General features: G+C 41.1%; 1 protein-coding gene across 1 annotated transcript in view; it reads right to left on the bottom strand.

Annotated features, from left to right (window-relative positions):
- Positions 1–2,192: 2,192 nt before the first annotated feature.
- LOC145395414 (uncharacterized) overlaps positions 2,193–18,327 on the bottom strand; it is a 418,940-nt gene continuing 402,805 nt past the window's right edge. The window contains exons 4-5 of the mRNA XM_080269018.1: positions 4,014–4,117; positions 2,193–2,283 (exon numbers count right to left, since the gene is read on the bottom strand). Of these exons, the coding sequence (XP_080125144.1) occupies positions 2,239–2,283; positions 4,014–4,117 (149 nt within the window). The 3' untranslated portion in view covers positions 2,193–2,238. The remainder of the gene's footprint in view (positions 2,284–4,013; positions 4,118–18,327) is intronic.

Here is an 18,327-nt window from a genome sequence, read left to right as displayed (position 1 = left end):
TCTGGTCAGTTATAGTTAAGTTAGGAGAGTTTTAGTTAGGTTGTTAGGTCATGTTGTGCTTGGTTAAGAAAGTTACCTGAGCTTTGGTTAGGTTGGGATAGTTTTGGTTAGGTTAGATTAGGCTATTTTAGGTTTGGTTAGGTTAATTTTAGGCAGGTCACGAAAGGTAAGGTCAGGTCAGGTACTTTTGGTTAGATAAGGCATTATGCCCTGTGCTTCCTCTATCGTGTCTTATGCGTACTGGTACAAAGGGATCACTGAGCACTGGCGAGTCCTGAGAACATGACATTTATATCAAATAAATTTTACAATCAGCCATTTGACCATAACATTCCCAAGGACATTTACGGCCCTATCGTTAACACATGAGGCAGAGGATATCATTTCTGATTATTCTTGCAATTTCCCGAAGATTTTATTCAGTTTAGGGTGACCTTATTGAATGGGAAAATCTAAATATAGCCTTAATAAAGGACTTGAGTATGACAAACCCATATGAATGTAATAAGAGACTCATAGCAAGAAGAATAGCCAACAAAATAAGTCACTCGGTTCTGAGGGGTTAATACTGTATGCGAAGATTCAAACAAATCTCTAGTCATTGGCAGCTATTTATGAAACACTGTAATTCCTAGATGTGATTAACCTGCATCCCATATTACAGAGCGCATTTAGCAACAATACAGAATGGTTAGACATTGTATCATCAATATATGCATTAGAAATTTTTGTCCAAAACTGAAGACCTGTCCACAGTGTCATCGTTAATTTTAGTAATACAGTACGAGTCATGGTTCGCATGTATTTAGGTCCTCATGTTCACTTCTGAATTACATGTCTTGGTTATTCAATACACATCCTAGCAAGTGGTGTCCTATTACACACACGCGCGTGTGCTCAGTTATATTTAGGCCTGTAAGAGTTTCAGTCAATGAGGGAAATAACACGCACATGAGCATTGTAGTAAGATTATATTTATTAAACAACATAGGGATCCTTCAAGCAAAGCAACATAAGAATGCAGCAGCCACACACACAGATTCAAAATGATAACTGACAAACTATTATATTTTACCATATTTGTGTCCTTGGTCAGAAATTTATCATAGATTTCGTTCATTTATCCTTCAATATTAGATAGAATCTTTTTATTTGGTTTCTGTTTACATCTAAGCAATTTTGTTACCCCTGGAGAAACCATTGGTAGTGAAGGGATTGTAAACACTCTTCTTAACGACTTTCCAATCTTACTTCTACCTCTAAACTGAATTACATTATATAAAAGTAGCGAAAACAAGTTTAGAAATATGGAAGTCACTCGACTGAGGGACGTGACTGGTTAGTTCTGGCTGGACCGTAAAACAGAGGAGCAGATGAAGAAATGCACAGATTTGTGTAGTGTGTGCAGTGGATTCTTCATCCTTATCATCATCATTTTATAATTATTATTATTATTATTATTATTATTATTATTATTCTGGAACCTCCCTTCTTTCCTCCATTGAAGTCAACAAATATGCAACGAATTCTGGCAAATCATCATCACATCATCATCAGCACCCTAACTTATTTTCCATCTTAAGGCAAGGGTGATGTAGGATCTAGAAATGTGCAAAGAGGAAGCACGCAAGTAGGAAAATTACCCAATCCAAATAGACTTATAGAGATGCAAAAAGAAATAAAAACGTTGGTTATATTAGTAAAGTGTATATACCTAACAACTATCCTGTTACCTTACACTTCACAAAGAAAGGTCATCCATATATCCTCTTGCTGTCTCCACATGATTTTATACACTTTTTGGACAGACTGTTCGAACGGAAGGAGAGTTATATCTTAGCTCTCTCTAAGTCCTTCCTTAACACACGTCCTTCCCAAATTAAGTAATATTATCTGGAGGTGTCAAGAATAAAATATGACCTAGTGGTAGTGAAGGGCAAGGGGTGGATTTGCAGGGGACTATGTTGACTCCAGTAGCAGGTCTTCCAAGGAGAGACGACTTTCAGCACCCTGTATCCGGACGTAATGTATATGTGTGTGTGTGTGTGTGTGTGTGTGTGTGTATTCTTGCCACCTTCAAACGACCACCTCAACTCAGAACAAACCACCACTTACGTCAGGGTTAAACCATAAACCCCGTCACAACCTAAGTCAACCTCAGCCGAATAAAATCGTCTGAAGGCAGCGAGAAAACAGCAAAATACGTCCTCGGACTGAAGGTGTTACTCTTGTTCTTAATTATTCCAGTCCATTGATGCAGGCTGTGAAACGATCCATCTGATCCTGGAAAAATGATGATAAAAGATGTATACTATAAATAATGTGGTTAATAATGAAGCTTACACTGTGACTGTTTTTCTCATCCCTCTAACTAGAAAAACAAAGCCGTGTATTGCCTGAACAAAAGTGGCTGAAGACGATCCTATGAAGATCATTTCAAGAATTTGGCTTCGTATTCATAACGAGTCATAAGGTATTTATTAAAAAAAAAAAATGAAAAATCTATCTGAATGTGGTTCATATCCCTAGAACACGTCGCTTAGCATCCAATTAGACACAGGGAATGATTGCTGGTGCCGCCCAGTGGACTCCAGTCTGGCCCAGTTCTCTGCTGGTTACGATGAGTGATTCAGAGACTAATGCATTAATAGGCTGGACTCCGCCACTAGCCGGGTTTAGGAATTATCAGTAATACAGTACATCTGCAGGAAGGGGGGGGGGGAGGATTATATTAAATTTCTTGGGCTAATTTTGAGAAAAAATGCTGCATCAAATTGGCCGCAATTCTCACCCGTTATGAGCAACGATGAATAAATATATATTATTAAGTGATGAACGCGTTTTCAACTTGGGTACAATACTCAACCGTTAAAGAAATGAAAATAAATGAAAATAGTATAAAATAAAAGCCATAGTGATGTGTGAAACCCGCGTCTAACACCTTGTTGTTCGAAAAATCCATATTGAGGATGCTGAGGCCGTCTAGACCTGGCAAGAAGAGCATATAATATATTTTGTTAGACTGAAGCAATTTGGTTAGTAAGTTTGGCTGGATAAATTAAGTATCTGAATTTTAAGATATCACCATTAACATCGTCGCCACTAAATGTGTCTCAGTAAGTTTCTTTTTCCTTGAATATAGACGATATTTTGCAGATTGGGAGGATTTCCAAACAAAAAGAGGTTAGACATAGCTTTAATTAACTCAATCACCACTAAAGCACTTTCACATTAATTTGGCCCAGATTTCAGTCCACATGCTGCTTATTTCACACAGATCAGTGGCAGAAAAAGACAATGCTATGGTTAGGCATCCTTTCCATAGCACGTCTTCATGGCTAGCCTCATTGTTTTGGTGATAACTGATTGTTATAGGTCAATACTCAAGCTGAAGAGGTGGTAGTTTTAGGCCAATCTAATGTAAAAAGAGTACAGAGGCAAAATGTGGTCACCGGACACCAGAAGAAAGAAAACTTGTCTTTTTTTACTGGAGGTGTAAAAATACACTACAGTGAATTTCATGATATTTTCTCCAGTACAATCACATTTTTTAAATTTTTGGTTGCCTAAAGAAAATTTTACTCAGTTTAGGAAAGAGAATTTCATAACAGGGTTAAAGAATAGATTACTGTACAGTACAAAAGTATATGCAGTAGTAGAGCTAATTTAAGTCACGCTCTCTAGTTTGACGGTGACAGAACTGTATCCTAAAATTAAAAGAGAAAAGAAAATGTCTTGGGATGATAAATAAAAGTCATGGGGTAAAAAAACAGTCATGGGGTGAAAATACATTATGTTTTTTTTGGGGGGGGAAATGAAATAGAAATGGGTTAGAAAAATAATTATAACAGTCATGGGTGAAATATAAAATTGTCTCGAATAAAACTAATAAAATAGTCATTAGGTAAAAAAAAGAGTCATGAGGTAAAAAAAAAATATGATAATTCTGTGAGATATAATGATGAATAAAAAGCGGCAATCCAGCCGAGACAGACAGAACCAAGAGGTCTTACCCGGTCCAGTTTGTAGGCAAAACATCTGTACATAGGAAGCATGTTCATCAAGGTAAACCCCATATCGGTTATCTCGTTCAGAGTGAAGCACCGTTTCTGGTATTCTGGTTAAGGAACATTACAGAACATTATCTCGCTGGACTTAGAAGAGAACTGAGAGGTTGTGGGGGATTGTGGAGGGAGACTGTAGTGATTCTGGTGGTGGATGTTGGTGGTTATACTGGTGGTTGTGGTTAATGGTGTTGATGGAAGTTAGTGGTGGTGGAAGTTAGTGATGGGTGGTGGGTCTTAGAGATTTTAGGAAAGGACGTGTGGGGGAGGTGGTGGTGACTATGATGGAGGGTGAGATGGTGGTGCTGATAGCGATGCAGTTGGAGATGGTGGTGGTGATATTGTTGTAGAGGGAGATGGGGGTGATGAACATGATGGAGGGGGAGATGGTGGTGGTGACAGTAACGTACAGATGGTGGTGGTGGTAATAGTAATGGAGGGAGTGATGGTGCTTGTGATAGTGATGTACAGGGTGATGGTGGTGGTGGTGATAGTAATGGAGGGGGAGATGGTGGTGGCGAGTGATGTATGGGAAGATGGTGGTGGTGAAGGGAGAGGGTGTTTGTTGTTCAAGAGGGAGAGGAGAAGATGGCTGTTGTGATGTAGGGGTAGATATTGATGATGATGACGATGGAGGGGGAGATTACTGTAGTAAACAGAGGGGTGATGGTGGTGTGAGGTGGGTGGGAATAAGACTAAGCGGTAAGCGAGGAGCTGAGAGAGATGTGGTGGAGATTTACTCGTATGGAATGGTGGTGACTGTGAACGTGTTTGGTGGAGGCCATGTGGAGGATTCGGTGTGATTGAATGGAGTGCAGATGATGGTGGTGGTGAAATGGGTGGTGACGATTTTAGTAATCATCATCATCATCATCATCATCATCATCATCATCATAACAACAACAACAACAACAAGAACAACAACAAGCCGGTAGGAGACGATGGCCAGTTCTAAGTGGGCCGTTGCAGTTCAGCCTGTACACACAAAGGAGGACCCTTTTCTCGTTAAAGTTTAAAAGTACAATTTCTCGCCTCTCTTTGGTTACACACTAAAACTCACAGACAACAGAAATAACTCAATACATGCATTAACACAGGAAAAAACAAAAAAATGAAAATAACTCATACATTTTAAATGAAACCTTTAACACTATGTGCTGATTTTGTTTGTAACACTCATATCTAGCCATATGAAAACATTTCAGCATGACTGAATTTTTTGGGGGGGTGAATATATGGATATTTCTTAATGCAATGTTTATTCACTCTAAATGTTTTCACCGGTGTGTAGCGGTCATTTTGCGACATTTTTCGCGCTTCACTGTGAAGCACAAGATGGGTTTAGGAAACTAAAAATTGCATCTCCAGGTGAGCCAGACGTTTCTCTTCAATTTGGCAAAAAAGAATAAAATTGATATTCAAAATCTAAAAAAAATGGTGTCAGGGCAGGCCACTGGGTCCCGACAATATCTGGATACATGTCGATTGAGGGGCTATGAGGGCCGTTGCTAGGATACGAGTAGTTGCCTAGCAACGGCCCGCTTGCAGACAGAACTCTGTCATAATTTAGTCAGTGTGTCCAGGTTTGGTTGGAATCAGTTTATTCTGGAAGGTAGAATGTCCTGTCATAACTAAACAAGAATACAAGACTGCAAGACTACAAGAAAGAGAGAAAATGCAACTAACAATAATGGCAGCATGGAGCTGGCCAATATTAACAATAATAACCAAATCACTGTAACTTTCAACACGAGTTGCTGATCTCAACTTAAAAGAATGCTGATTTTTGTAATAACTCAAAAACCCCTCGTTAGACTTTACCAAAAGTTTACAGACCTGTTCCTGGACCAGACAAAACTTTTAGGGATAAGAAGTGCCTCATTCATGTTTTGTTTTGTTTTTTTCCTGACCAGAAGAGTAATTGAAAACTGCTAAGAAGTGGGGTTGTCCCAAATGAATGGACTTCTTTTTTTTTCCACACACAAGTGTTTTTAAAATACTTTCATCACGAGTTCTCCATCCATATCCATGGTAGCTTTGGAGTAAACTGAGGTTTAAAGTTCATAATTTTTTGACATTCTTGAACCTGTGTCCTTGGAAAGTAGGTGAAGGTCACAGAAACTTGGTCACTTTAACAGGATGATGGTGCTGGACATCCTCAAAAAAATATTATGAAAATCAGAGACAAAAAGTAATGGAATTATAATAAAAATAATGATGGATACATAGAACTCCGCCTATGGTAATAGGCGGTGATCAGCTAGAAGACTTTAACTGTCAGACAGAGTTACTGATCTCCACCAATGAGAATATTGCTGAACTTAGATTTTTTGTTAAAACTCGAAAACCGTTGGTAAAACTGCCACCAAAACGTATGCAGACCTAGATCAGGACCAGACAAAACCTCTATGGCCAAGATTTGACTCATTTATGTTTTGGGGTTTTCTAGACCAATTGACATGACTAGAAAAGTGGGGCGTCCAATATATTGTAAAGTCACAAAAGAATGACCTTCATCTTTTTCATGCAGATATTTGGAAATAATTTCATCATAGGATTTCCTTCCATGCTTATCCATCTATAAATGTTTTGAAACAAAAAATGGTTGAAATTCATAATTCATGGATATTTTTGGACCTGTGACTTTGACGAAAAGGTCAAGGTCATTGATACTGGGTTAATGTAATACAGTCATGGTACTATAAATTCTCAATAAGTATGATGAAAATCAGAGATGAAAAGTGATGGGAAATAAACAACAACAACAACAAGAACAATGTAATGGTCAGAGATAATTACTAATCTCCACTAATGAAAAAATTGCCCAACTTACGTTTTTTTGGTAGTAACTCAAAAATCGTTGGTCAAACTGCCACCAAAAAATATACAGGCCCAGGCAAAATTTCTAGGGCCATGAAGTGCCTCGTTTATGTATTGTTTTTTCAAGGATCGAAGAGATATTGAAAACTGTTGAAAAGTGGGGTGGCCAAAGTATCGTAATGCCATGCGTGAATGACCTTCATATTTTTTCCACACAAACGTTCGGAAAATAATGTTGTCACTGTATTGCTTTCCATGTTCATGTATCTATAATGGTTCTGAAGTGAACTGAGGTCTAAAATGAATGATTTTGGGATATTTTTTTACCTGTGACATGTAGGTCAAGGCCATTGAATTTGGATCAGTTAAATAGGATGAAGATGCCGTACATCCATAATAAGCGTGATGAAAATCAGTGTCGAAAACTGAATAATAATAACTAGAAAGTGTAATTGACAGCAACAGGTACTAATCTTCACCTATAAAAATATTGTTTTCTGGTAAAAACTCAAACACAATTGGTCAGTCTGTCACCGAAAAGAATACAGGTCTGGTTCAGAACCAAATAAAACTTCAAGGGCCAGGAAGTGCCTCATTGATGTTTTGGTTTTTCCTGTATGGAAAAGCAACTGAGAAGTGGGATATCCAAAATATCGTTATGGCACACATGAATGACCTGCAATTTTTTTTCCAGACACATGGTTGGATAAAAAATTATCACTGGACTTCCTTCCATATTCATGTATCTACAATAGCTTTGGAGTAATGTGAGGTTGAATACTCATATCATTAAGACATTTTTGGACTTGAAACCTTGAAAAAGCTGGTAAAGGTGACTGAACTGGCCCCGCTGAAGGGGATGACCTTGAAATGGTGGCGAGACTTGAAGAGTGGCTGCCGGTGCCACCAATTCTGGAGGCATGCCTACCTTTGTAGGGATCGGCATCTATCGGCCTCGTGGACCAAGCACCTCCCCCACCCGAACATCACTGGTAGAGGAGGCTTCCTGGTGATATTGTCTGTCCCTTCCCATCTTCCATCTTGGGTGCAGTTTTTGCTTCTCCAAGTGTTTGCCGTGAGTGGGGTCCCGTCATGGTGTGAAACGTGAGTCTTGGATGTTGTGTCATGCTGTACAATGCACCTGCAGCTAGCAACACACCTCTCTGGTCCCATAATCTGACTAGACGGACAGCTTGGTTGGGCATGAGCAGGTCAATCGGCTGGTCACTTGTTGGCTCTGGTCAGGTTGGCACTGGAGGGCTTGGTGACTCCATTCATCCTGAAGTTGCTCCTGTGTAGGCCCCCAGGTGGTTACCTGTGCTTACCTCCAACACTATCTCTGGGGTCGTCAGCAGTGTTATCTGTGACATATGACCTCCCATTGTTGGGATCTGTGATGGGTGGAGGGATGAGGGAATGAAGTATCTTTTGTTGTATATGGTTTTAATAAATTACAATAATGTTGATGATCGTGCATCTGTCCCTGGCTGTTCAGAAACTCCACCTCATACTGCCACTCTGGAGCCTTACCAGGCCCATGCAGACTGTCCTCCTTTGCCCTAGCACTAAGCTGGGACTGGAGGGCGTTCGCATTGGGTTGGTTCGGCTCTTGGGTTAGGTTCAGAAGAAATGGTGCTGGAGTCATATGCAAAATGTCTCGTGCTGAGATCCTCTGTCGGTAGATCAATGCTGGTTACTGATATTTTTTATTTACACCTTGCCATTTTTTCAGCTTGTGTCTGGTAACCCAAAATCTCTTCTCGGGGGGATCATAGCATTCTTACTGAGGTGTCCTCCCTAGAACAGAGCTCTCGATTATTGGCTAAGACCTCTGGTTCTAGTGCAAATGTTTCATGCATTCCTAATGCCACCTTTAACCGATATAAGGGTGTCATTTTCTCCCGTGACCTCCTCCGATACTCAGAGGCATGGCTGTTGGAGTAACTGCTGTCTTCTGGTGTGAGGACTGTTGAGTGTCTGGAGAAGAAATTAGGTGGTATTCTGACCACAACTCCCACCTTGTTCCTCACGTTTAGCAAGTTAACCTAGCCTCTATCGTGAAACTTATCTGACTCTCACTTCCTGTGAAGCCATACATGCCAACCTTAAAGTGGTGTTTCCACTGTCATGGGTATGGACACTTTAGCCGATTTTGCTGCTGTGCACAGGCTGATCTTCCCTTAAGTGCTATCTCTGTGCGGGTTCCAAAGCTGTATCTTCTCGCAAATGTCCTCCCTACTGTGTGGAGATGGAGGTTTGGCCATCCATATGAATGAGAAGGTATCATTTCCTGAAGCAACGAGGAGAGCCCAGACTCACTTCTTTTAGCCTGGGGTAACTTATGCTGCTGTCCTTTCTGGAGCACCTGTGCACCGTTCAGTGTCTCATAAGTTATTTCAACCCATTCCAGTGCCCAAGTTTCCATCTAGTGATTTGCCAAATGCTCTCCTTGAGACCAATACTGGATGTGAGATTTGTGTTTACTCACCCTCTTCTCAGACCGTTTTTGCCCCCACATGGATGGCGGAGGGTTTGTCCACTCCCTTGGTGATGGCGAATGTCCATGCTGATGTATCTACTTGCCCTGCCTTGTTGAGAAGTTTCATCTGTACCTGGTAATTGTCATCGTGGCTCTTCAGAGTCCTTTGAGTCTGAAGACCTTTCAGCTTAAGTCTCTGTCGTGGAACCTTGTGAGGACCTCTCTGCTGTTCCCCCTGTCATGGAGTCTCTGAAGTGTAACCAGATGCAGGGCTGAAGTTGGTGTTTTGCCAGTGGTCCGGCTCCTACTTGAGGATGGAGTTGCACGGATTATTGGTTCTTCAGTTCTACCACATAGGATATCAGCCTCACAGAATTCTGGTTCTGTAAACTCTGCCTCTCCTTCTAAGGCTTCTAGTGGTGGCACTGGCTGACCTACTTCACCTAAGTTGACCTGTAAGCTGCCTTCCAAGCAACCAATTCTTCCTGCTCAGAAGGGAAGTATTGTAAAACTTCCTTCATCTTTGTCCTCATGTTTGCTTTCAGATGGTCAGCACAGTGTGTGGTTTCCGGGTGCTGGGCAGTCCCTTTTTAGGGGTCTTCCTATGTATCAGTCCAAACCTATTCACTTGTCAGGGGCTGTGCAGTCCTGCACCCCTAATGAATTAAAGTAATCAACTGTGCCTGGTCCAGTAAACGTTGCTCTGCCGTGGAACTACAGAGGTGTTAGAGCCAAGTGGGAGGACCTGCAACTGCTCATGTCAGAGTTTCACTCCTTCTGTGTCTGCCTTCAGGAATCTATTGTTGGAGACAGGCCTTTTCCTGCTCCTTGAGAATAACCTGCTCTCTACTCACCATCTCCTCTAGACTGTGGTTCTCGAGGTGGCTGTCCTATTCTGTGATGCACAAATATCCCATTAACTTCTTTTTATGTCTGGGTTGACTGCCGAAATGTTGAAGGCCTCAGGCGATATAGGGGTGAGTTTAGTCACTGACCTGATAAATAGGATTATTTATGAGTGTGTTGTCCCAGATGATTGGGTGAAGAGTGTAATTGTAAATGTGTATAAAGGGAAGGGTGATGCCCTGGAAAGAGGAAATTATAGAAGTATAAAGCTTTTAGATCAGATAATGAAGGTAATGGAGAGAGTTTTAGAAGGTATGATTAGAGAAAGAGTGAATATTGATGAGATGCAATTTGGGTTTATGCCAGGTAGGGGGACCACTGATGCCATATTCATTGTTCGACAGCTTCAGGAAAAATATATTGGTAGGAGAAGGGATCTTTATTTTGTTTTTGTTGATTTGGAAAAGGCCTTTGACAGAGTCCCTAGAGAGGTGGTGAAGTGGGCAATGAGAAAGCTTGGCTTGGAGGAGTGGCTGGTTAGGGTGGTTATGGCCATGTATGTGGGTGCTCACACCCAGGTGAGAGTGAATGGAGATTTGAGTGATGAGTTTTCCGTGAATGTTGGTGTGCATCAGGGGTCAGTCTTGAGTCCCATGTTGTTTATCATGGTACTTGAAGCCCTTTCACGTGACTTTAGAAACGGACTCCCGTGGGAGTTGTTGTATGCTGATGATTTGGTGTTGATTGCAGAGAATGAAAGGGAGGCGGAGGAAAGGTTTAGGAAGTGGAGAGATGGTATGGGGCAAAAGGGTTTGAGGGTAAATGCAGATAAAACAAAAGTGATGATATCTAGGGTTGGTGGCGGTACTGTCAAAGACGAGGGAGAGTGGCCATGTGCAGTTTGCCACAAGGGCGTGGGAAGTAATTCCATCTTATGCGGTGTGTGTGATAAGTGGGTGCATAAGAGATGTAGTGGTATCAGAGGTAGACTGCGAGATAATGCTGATTTTATGTGTACGGCGTGCCGGGGTGAGCAGGTGGAGATCGTCAGACGTGAAAGGATTGAACTTGCTGGTGAATCTCTTGAGTGTGTGGAAGAGTTTTGTTATTTGGGAGATATGTTGTGTGCTGGAGGTGGGGCTGGAGCTAGCTCTGTGGCTAGGGTGAGAAGTGGTTGGAAGAAGTTTAGGGAGCTCTTGCCTCTCCTGACATTGAGAGGGCTCTCCCTACGTGCTAAGGGGTCTTTGTATGCAGCATGTGTTAGGAGTGTAATGCTGTATGGCAGTGAGACCTGGGCAGTGAAGGAGGAAGACATTCGCCGGCTCAGACATACAGAAATGACAATGATTAGGTGGATGTGCAGTGCGTCCCTGTGTCCAAGGCCTGGAGGGGCTGGGTTTACAATGGAAGAGTTGAGAGGTAGGATGGGACTGGAGTGTATTGGTGTTGTGATGAGGAGAGGTAGAGAGATGGTGGTTTGGACATGTGGAGAGGATGGGGGATGATAATTGGGTGAGGAAGGTGAGAAGTGTTAATATTGGGGGTGGGGCTATGAGGGGTAGACCGAGAAAGACATGGGACGAGGTCATTAAGTGTGACCTTAGGGTTAAGGGACTGAACAGGGAGGCTGCAATGGATCGTGCAGCGTGGAGAGCCGCCATTAGGTGACCAAGGCCGACACATGCAAGCATGTTGGAGCCTTTAAAAACGAAACGAAACGAACGAGCCCTCCCTACAGGTGTGGCCATTCAGTTACTCCAGGAGAGGTTTTACATAATCTGTTGCCTCTACTTACCACCCTCTGTACTTGTCTCACATGCTGATCTTGATCACATCAGACGTAACTTCTTAGGCTACTTGTTCTCCTAGGTGACCAGGCGTCATGCTTTGTGGGGTGATACTCTTTGCAGCTCCTGGAGTGATCTGGCATCTTTGATTCAGAACTTGGACCTGGTTCTTCTGACTACTGGGGAGCCGACATATTTGCATGTACAAAATGGTACTTTATCTGTTATCGATCCTACGTTGGTCTCCTCTGATTGTTCATTGGAATTTTCTTGTCAGACTTGCCTGACTTGCAAGGTAATGATTATTGCCCTATTGTTAGGGTGACAACCAGGAGGGAGACGGAAACAGCGAGGCCAGCTTGAGATTTATTCTGATACGTACAGGCAATGGCACGCCCTTTCTCTAGGGCAGCCTGAGTCAGTCTGCCCTCCAAGTCCCAGGTGTGGGCTGGTGGCGCGCGGGAGCTACACTTGGTGGGAAGAGTTCCCGCGCAAGCACAACAAACTCCAAAACCTATTGTAATTAAGGGCTGTATTATAAAAACTGAACACCAGTACTGCTGAACTTGAGTGTCTGACGTTCCTGTTTTCCTAACCACAAATAATTCTGCAGCTACCGCCAGGTGTCCGTTCACCAGGTTATGGCATAAAATAGTACTGGAATGTGACTGGAGGATAAACGCCACCAGAGATTACTCTTTCATGTAACAAACTTAAATATAAATAAATATGTTAGCTGTTTTTTCCATTTATAAACACTGAATAGTTCAGGAAAATAATCCTTGGTATGCTAAAATAAATGAGAAATACAGGGCTGTTCAGAAAATTTTACAAAGACTAAACATTTCTGAAACAAATACGAGTAAACGAGACATCCGTGGTGGCTCATTGGAGACGTGGTGGATAATATTTGGAGTTATGATAATAAATTGTGCTCCCTGTGTAATTGCTCAATGATTTTTGAAAGAGCAGCAATATCAAAGTTTGTGTGTTGGCCAGCTCAGTCCTGTAGTTAACACATTTGATGGCAAGGCTATAAGCTTCTGCCTCTAGTCGAATAATATTCTTGTGAGATAATCTTGGCATTGTAAAATCATAAAAAAAAAATATATATATATATTTTTTCTTTGTTAATGGGTTGCTTCTTGAAGTATATCACATGCAGTTCAAGTGCATAACTGATTCATGTGGCAGCTGCAGTGGTTCCTAGCATTGTGAAAGTCAGAAATTTGCTGGACACAGTACAAATTTCCCCGATATTTGAGGGTAAATAAGTATATACCGATTAAGAAAGAGTGTATATATACAATATTATGTTACATGGCAGAAATTACAAATGTCAGAGTCAGGTCATTGTTGGTAAATGGCTAGTTAGGTTTGTAGTTTTCACCAGCTTTAGTGTTCCCTTATGCAGTTAAGTTACAAAAATGGGTAAAAAAAATAGAGTACCTAAAGTTTTCATTAGTACCAACAAGTAGATGCAGTCACTGAAGTTCTTTACTTAAATATGTAGTTCGTTTTTGCACCAGAAACAAAAGTCAGCTGATTTTGGTAACACAGGTAAAGCTACCATGGGTAGAAGTGAATTGGTTGGGTAGGATGCTGGCAAAATATTTACCTATTTCAATCAGGCACTCTGATTTGAGCAAAGGTGTGTTGGCTTTAATACAAAATTTGTTTGTAAAATAATGCAGACTGTTTCACGAGTTTCACAGAAAAAAAAATTCTTAGACATCTATCTATCCCAAGAGCATTTCTTACCAGTAAATAGCTACATGGCTAAGGAAATGGCCTGTACCATCCACATATAATAAGAAAAAATAGTTAATCAGATGGAATTGACAGCTATTGTAATGGAGGAGTAGATAAGTGTGGGAAAGTTAGGGATTATTGGTTTTGGTGGAAGGCTTATACAAAAATAAGACAGGGGCAATTAAATAGTGATTCTGAAAAAGAGGAAATAATGAGATAAAACATTTAGTGACGGAGCCCAGCATAAAGCTTATGAACAGTTTAGGAGAAAGCTAGGAAAACAGAACAGTAAGCAGACTGAAAATGTATAAAGCAGAATTGAATGAAAATATTGCAGAAGTGGAATTTTTTCTGGGAAAAGAGGTAAAACATATCTAGCACACTGGAATAGAAAAAGAAATACTGTACTGTACCTAATAACATAAGAAATCATTGCACACTGAAGGGAAAGGTAATGATCAAGAATGTGAATACAAGAGTAGAATATTTACTGAGCTAAACTGGAAACTTACAAGTAATAACAGACAGGGAAGGTGACAATACTGTAGAATAAGGGAGAAAATTATAGTCAGATATATAGAAACTGAATGAAGAACTGTGACAGTAAAAGTATCTGATAACCAATATTTTCCATCGTGGTATGCTGGTTATGGCTTGATCCCAGATGTTGTAAGAAACAACTTGAAAAAAATTTAGTATTACTGCATCTCTCATGTGTTTGTGCTGCAGCGAAAGTCACCATTCAACTAGCATTGTAAAGAAACAAAGCAGTCTCCATTCTAAAAATAATTCTGTAAAAACTATGTATTACATCTTGCAATATAAATTTAGGAACAAGGGATGTACTGCTACAGGACACAAGCACACATAATCTAGATATGCTGGTGAGCTGGCGGGAAACGTATCATGGAAGTCTATGAAGTGTGCAGTAATACATTCACTTTGCTCGTATAAATTCAAATCTAGATATCTTCAAGTTCAGTACCATATTTTTTTCTTTCATGCAAGTGATAGCAAAAGAGGATGAATCATGATTCATCTTGGTCGTAAATGCCTCCTCTTTATGCCTTCTACCGTCAATTTTTACCAATTCCAGCGCGTATATACATATTTCCTACATAAAAACAATAGTTTAGAATAGGTTAACAAGTGTCTGGTTTATTGAACAGAAGAAACATTCAAAATTCCCGCTCTGTTAGCGCTCATTCAGCTCATTCTCGCCCAATCAAGTGACTGTCGCTGCATGCAAACTCCTGAACTGGGTTTCGCCAAGACTGACGGTCGAGATTTTTTATAGTAGGGATGAGGGGAGGGAGGAAGAGATCAGTAGTGCGGAAGCAGTGGAAGCAATGAAGATCAAGTTAGGAAAGGTCCCGGGAATTGATGGAGTGTGTGGTGAAATGCTGAGGTATGGGGGTGAGAGTGTTGTGGAGTGGATATGGAAGTTGTGTAGATTGGCTTGGGAAGAGGGAAGGGTTCCAGAGGACTGGAAATCAGGTATAATTGTTCCTTTATACAAAGGAAAAGGGGAGAGAGAAATATGTGGTAACCATAGGGGTATTTGCCTTCTTAGTGTGATTGGTAAAATATATGGTAGAATACTTATTAATAGGGTTAGGCATATGACAGAGGAGCTAGTTGGAGAAGAACAAGGGGGATTTAGGAAGGGAAAAGGGTGTGTAGATCAGATATTTGTCCTAAGATGTTTAGTGGAGAAGTATCTAGAGAAGGGAAAGAAAGTGTATCCTGCCTTCATGGACTTGGAGAAAGCTTATGACAGAATAGACAGGCAAGGTATGTGGAAGGTATTAAGAATATATGGAATGGAGAGGAAATTGTTGAGTGCTGTGAAGAGTATGTACGAAGGAGCTAGGGCTACGGTGCGAGTGGATGGTGAGCTGAGTGAGTTCTTTGATCTCAATGTGGGACTGAAACAGGGTTGTGTGATGTCTCCATGGCTGTTTAATATATACATGGATGGGGTTGTAAAGGAGGTGCAAGGTAGGGGAGTGGATGTGGGGGTGGCTCTAATGAATGAGGGTGAGATTTGGAAGATTCCGGTGTTGATACAGTATTGCTGAGTGAAGATGAATGGGAGTTGCAAGGTTTGGTGAATGAATTTGGGACAGTGTGTAGGAGGAGGAAGCTGAAAGTTAATGTAAACAAAAGTAAAGTTATGGTGTTTGGGAGGAATGGTGTCACAGAATGTACAGTGAGGTTGGATGGTGAGGATATGGAGAATGTGAGTGCATTCAAGTACTTGGGTAGCGTGATGAGTAAGGATGGAACTTTGGGGGATGAAGTGCGTGAAAGGGTACAGTAGGGAAGGAAGGTTGTTGGTTCACTGAAAGCAGTGATGAGAAATAGAGAGGTGCATTTGGAAGTTAAGAAGTCACTGCATGATAGTATTGTGATCCCTACCCTGACCTATGGAAGCAAGGCGTGGACATTGCAAGAGGGGAACAAGTCAAAAGTGAGAGCAGTGGAAATGAGTTACTTGAGAGGAGCTTGTGGGGTGACATGGAGGGACAGGCTGACGAATGAAGAAGTGAAGGAACGTTGTGGGGTGGATGTGGATGTGGTTGAGAAGATTAGGAGAAATACACTGAGGTGGTTTGAACATGTGGAGAGAATGGAGAATGAAGACTGACTAAGAGGGTGTATGTAGGTGAGGTGGAGGGAGGTAGAGGGAGGGGCAGACCGAGGATGAGGTGGAGGGATGGAGTTGAGAGGTATATGAGGGAGGGGGGGGTGAGTTGGGGGAAGGGTAGTCTAATGGTGGGTGACAGAGCGACTTGGAGGCGTTTTGTCTGCGACCACCCTTTGCGGGATTAGGGCGTCGGGCTATAGGGTGAAATGTAGAGGTGTATGGTATGTAGGAGGACTGTTGGGCCTTGATAGCAGGCTGTGAAGCCTATGCCCAGAGTCGGACACATAAAAAAAAAAAAAAAAAAAAAAGATAGATGGCTGACGCTCAAGAATGAATGACAAATGAACGTCGCCGTTGGTCCGCCTGAATTTATATATATATATATATATATATATATATATATATATATATATATATATATATATATATATATATATATATTCAAACCTTGATTTAAGGGACTATATGGGGAATCAACCTGTCCCTTACTTCAAAATGTCCCTTACTTGATAATGTCCCTTGTTTTACCACATATAAAGACAATCTTATGAAATGCAATAATTGTTTCACTTATCTTACTTATTGATATGATTATGAATATTATTTTACGAGTACTGTATAAAGAAACATATTAATGTGTATAACCTAGACATTATATATCATTTTTGAATGGTCTTGTCCGTTTTTCAGGTAGAATATGGAGTCCCTTAAATCCGAAATCCCTTAAATGGAGGTCTCTTAAATCGAGGTTTGAGTGTATATATATATATATATATATATATATATATATATATATATATATATATATATATATATATATATATATATATATTTATATTACGGTCCTAAATCATGCAGCTCTGTGCCGGTGAATCTTTTCCCTCACTGGTGTTTGGGTAAGGCTGACTGGGCAGATTTAGGAAAACTCTAATTCTGACTACAGTGTTCCCGACTTTTAGAGTGTTGATGTAGAACAGTGTTTTACATGTACTGTAAATAAGGTTAGTTTTATCACCTTTTCTCGAATGTCTGGAAAGTTTTGTAGGAGACCTGTGCCTTGGTGGAATGAGGAGTGTGCTTTGACCAGAAGTGCGTACAAAGCTGCTAGTAGGAGACACAGAGATAATAAAGATGTCTTTTTCAAAATTCTGTTTGAGAAAGCTCTTGACCATTATCAGTGGGTTCTGTAAAACCCACGTTGCACTTCATGGAGAACCCATGTTTCTTGTGTCACCTCATTCACTCCATTACCATTGATCTGGGAGGTGAGGAAAATAACGGGCAAGTATTCACCTTCTTAAACCCCAGGGGTCTTCTGTGTCTAACGCCTCTGAACAGTGGCGTACCCAGAAAGTTGAAATGGGGGGGGGGCATTTTTTTTTTTATCTTTTTAACTATGCAGCCCATGACTTTGGCGAGTACAGCGAGCCGGTACAGCTGGGGGTTCGGGGAGCGCTGTAAGCTCCCCCCCCCCCCGAGAAAATTTTGCATTTTGGCCAGATTTTATTATCATTTTGAGGCCATATGGAATGGGTACGCGACATAAACATAGCACATTGTAAAGTTATTTTTAAGTACTCTGTGCCACTGAGTTATGATTCAGTCTCTCCAATATCCTTATACTACTATAGTAGCCGCAGCGAGAAATGAACGCTGTGGTGGGGCAGGCGGGATGACCTGGGATTCCCCCATTGTTGCCATATCCACATGTCACCGACCATAGAGGTAGGATGTCACCGACCATCGGCCACCGCTGCAGCCCCGCTCCATGATCCTTACCCTGAGTCTCTGGCTTTCTCTTTCTCTCTCGGTTTCTATATAAACTGGTGTATTTCCGAAACTAATTATGAAATTATTATGACTTTTGTTCCACACCACCACTGAGGTAAAAATCAAGGAGAGTTTTCTGTATAAAGGTTTCCCCCCCCT

The sequence above is a fragment of the Coenobita brevimanus genome, chromosome 31 (genome assembly GCF_032717465.1).
Source record: "Coenobita brevimanus isolate Jiangsu-jjx chromosome 31, ASM3271746v2, whole genome shotgun sequence".
NCBI lineage: Eukaryota > Metazoa > Arthropoda > Malacostraca > Decapoda > Coenobitidae > Coenobita > Coenobita brevimanus.
This window is presented reverse-complemented; position numbering and strand designations above follow the sequence as displayed.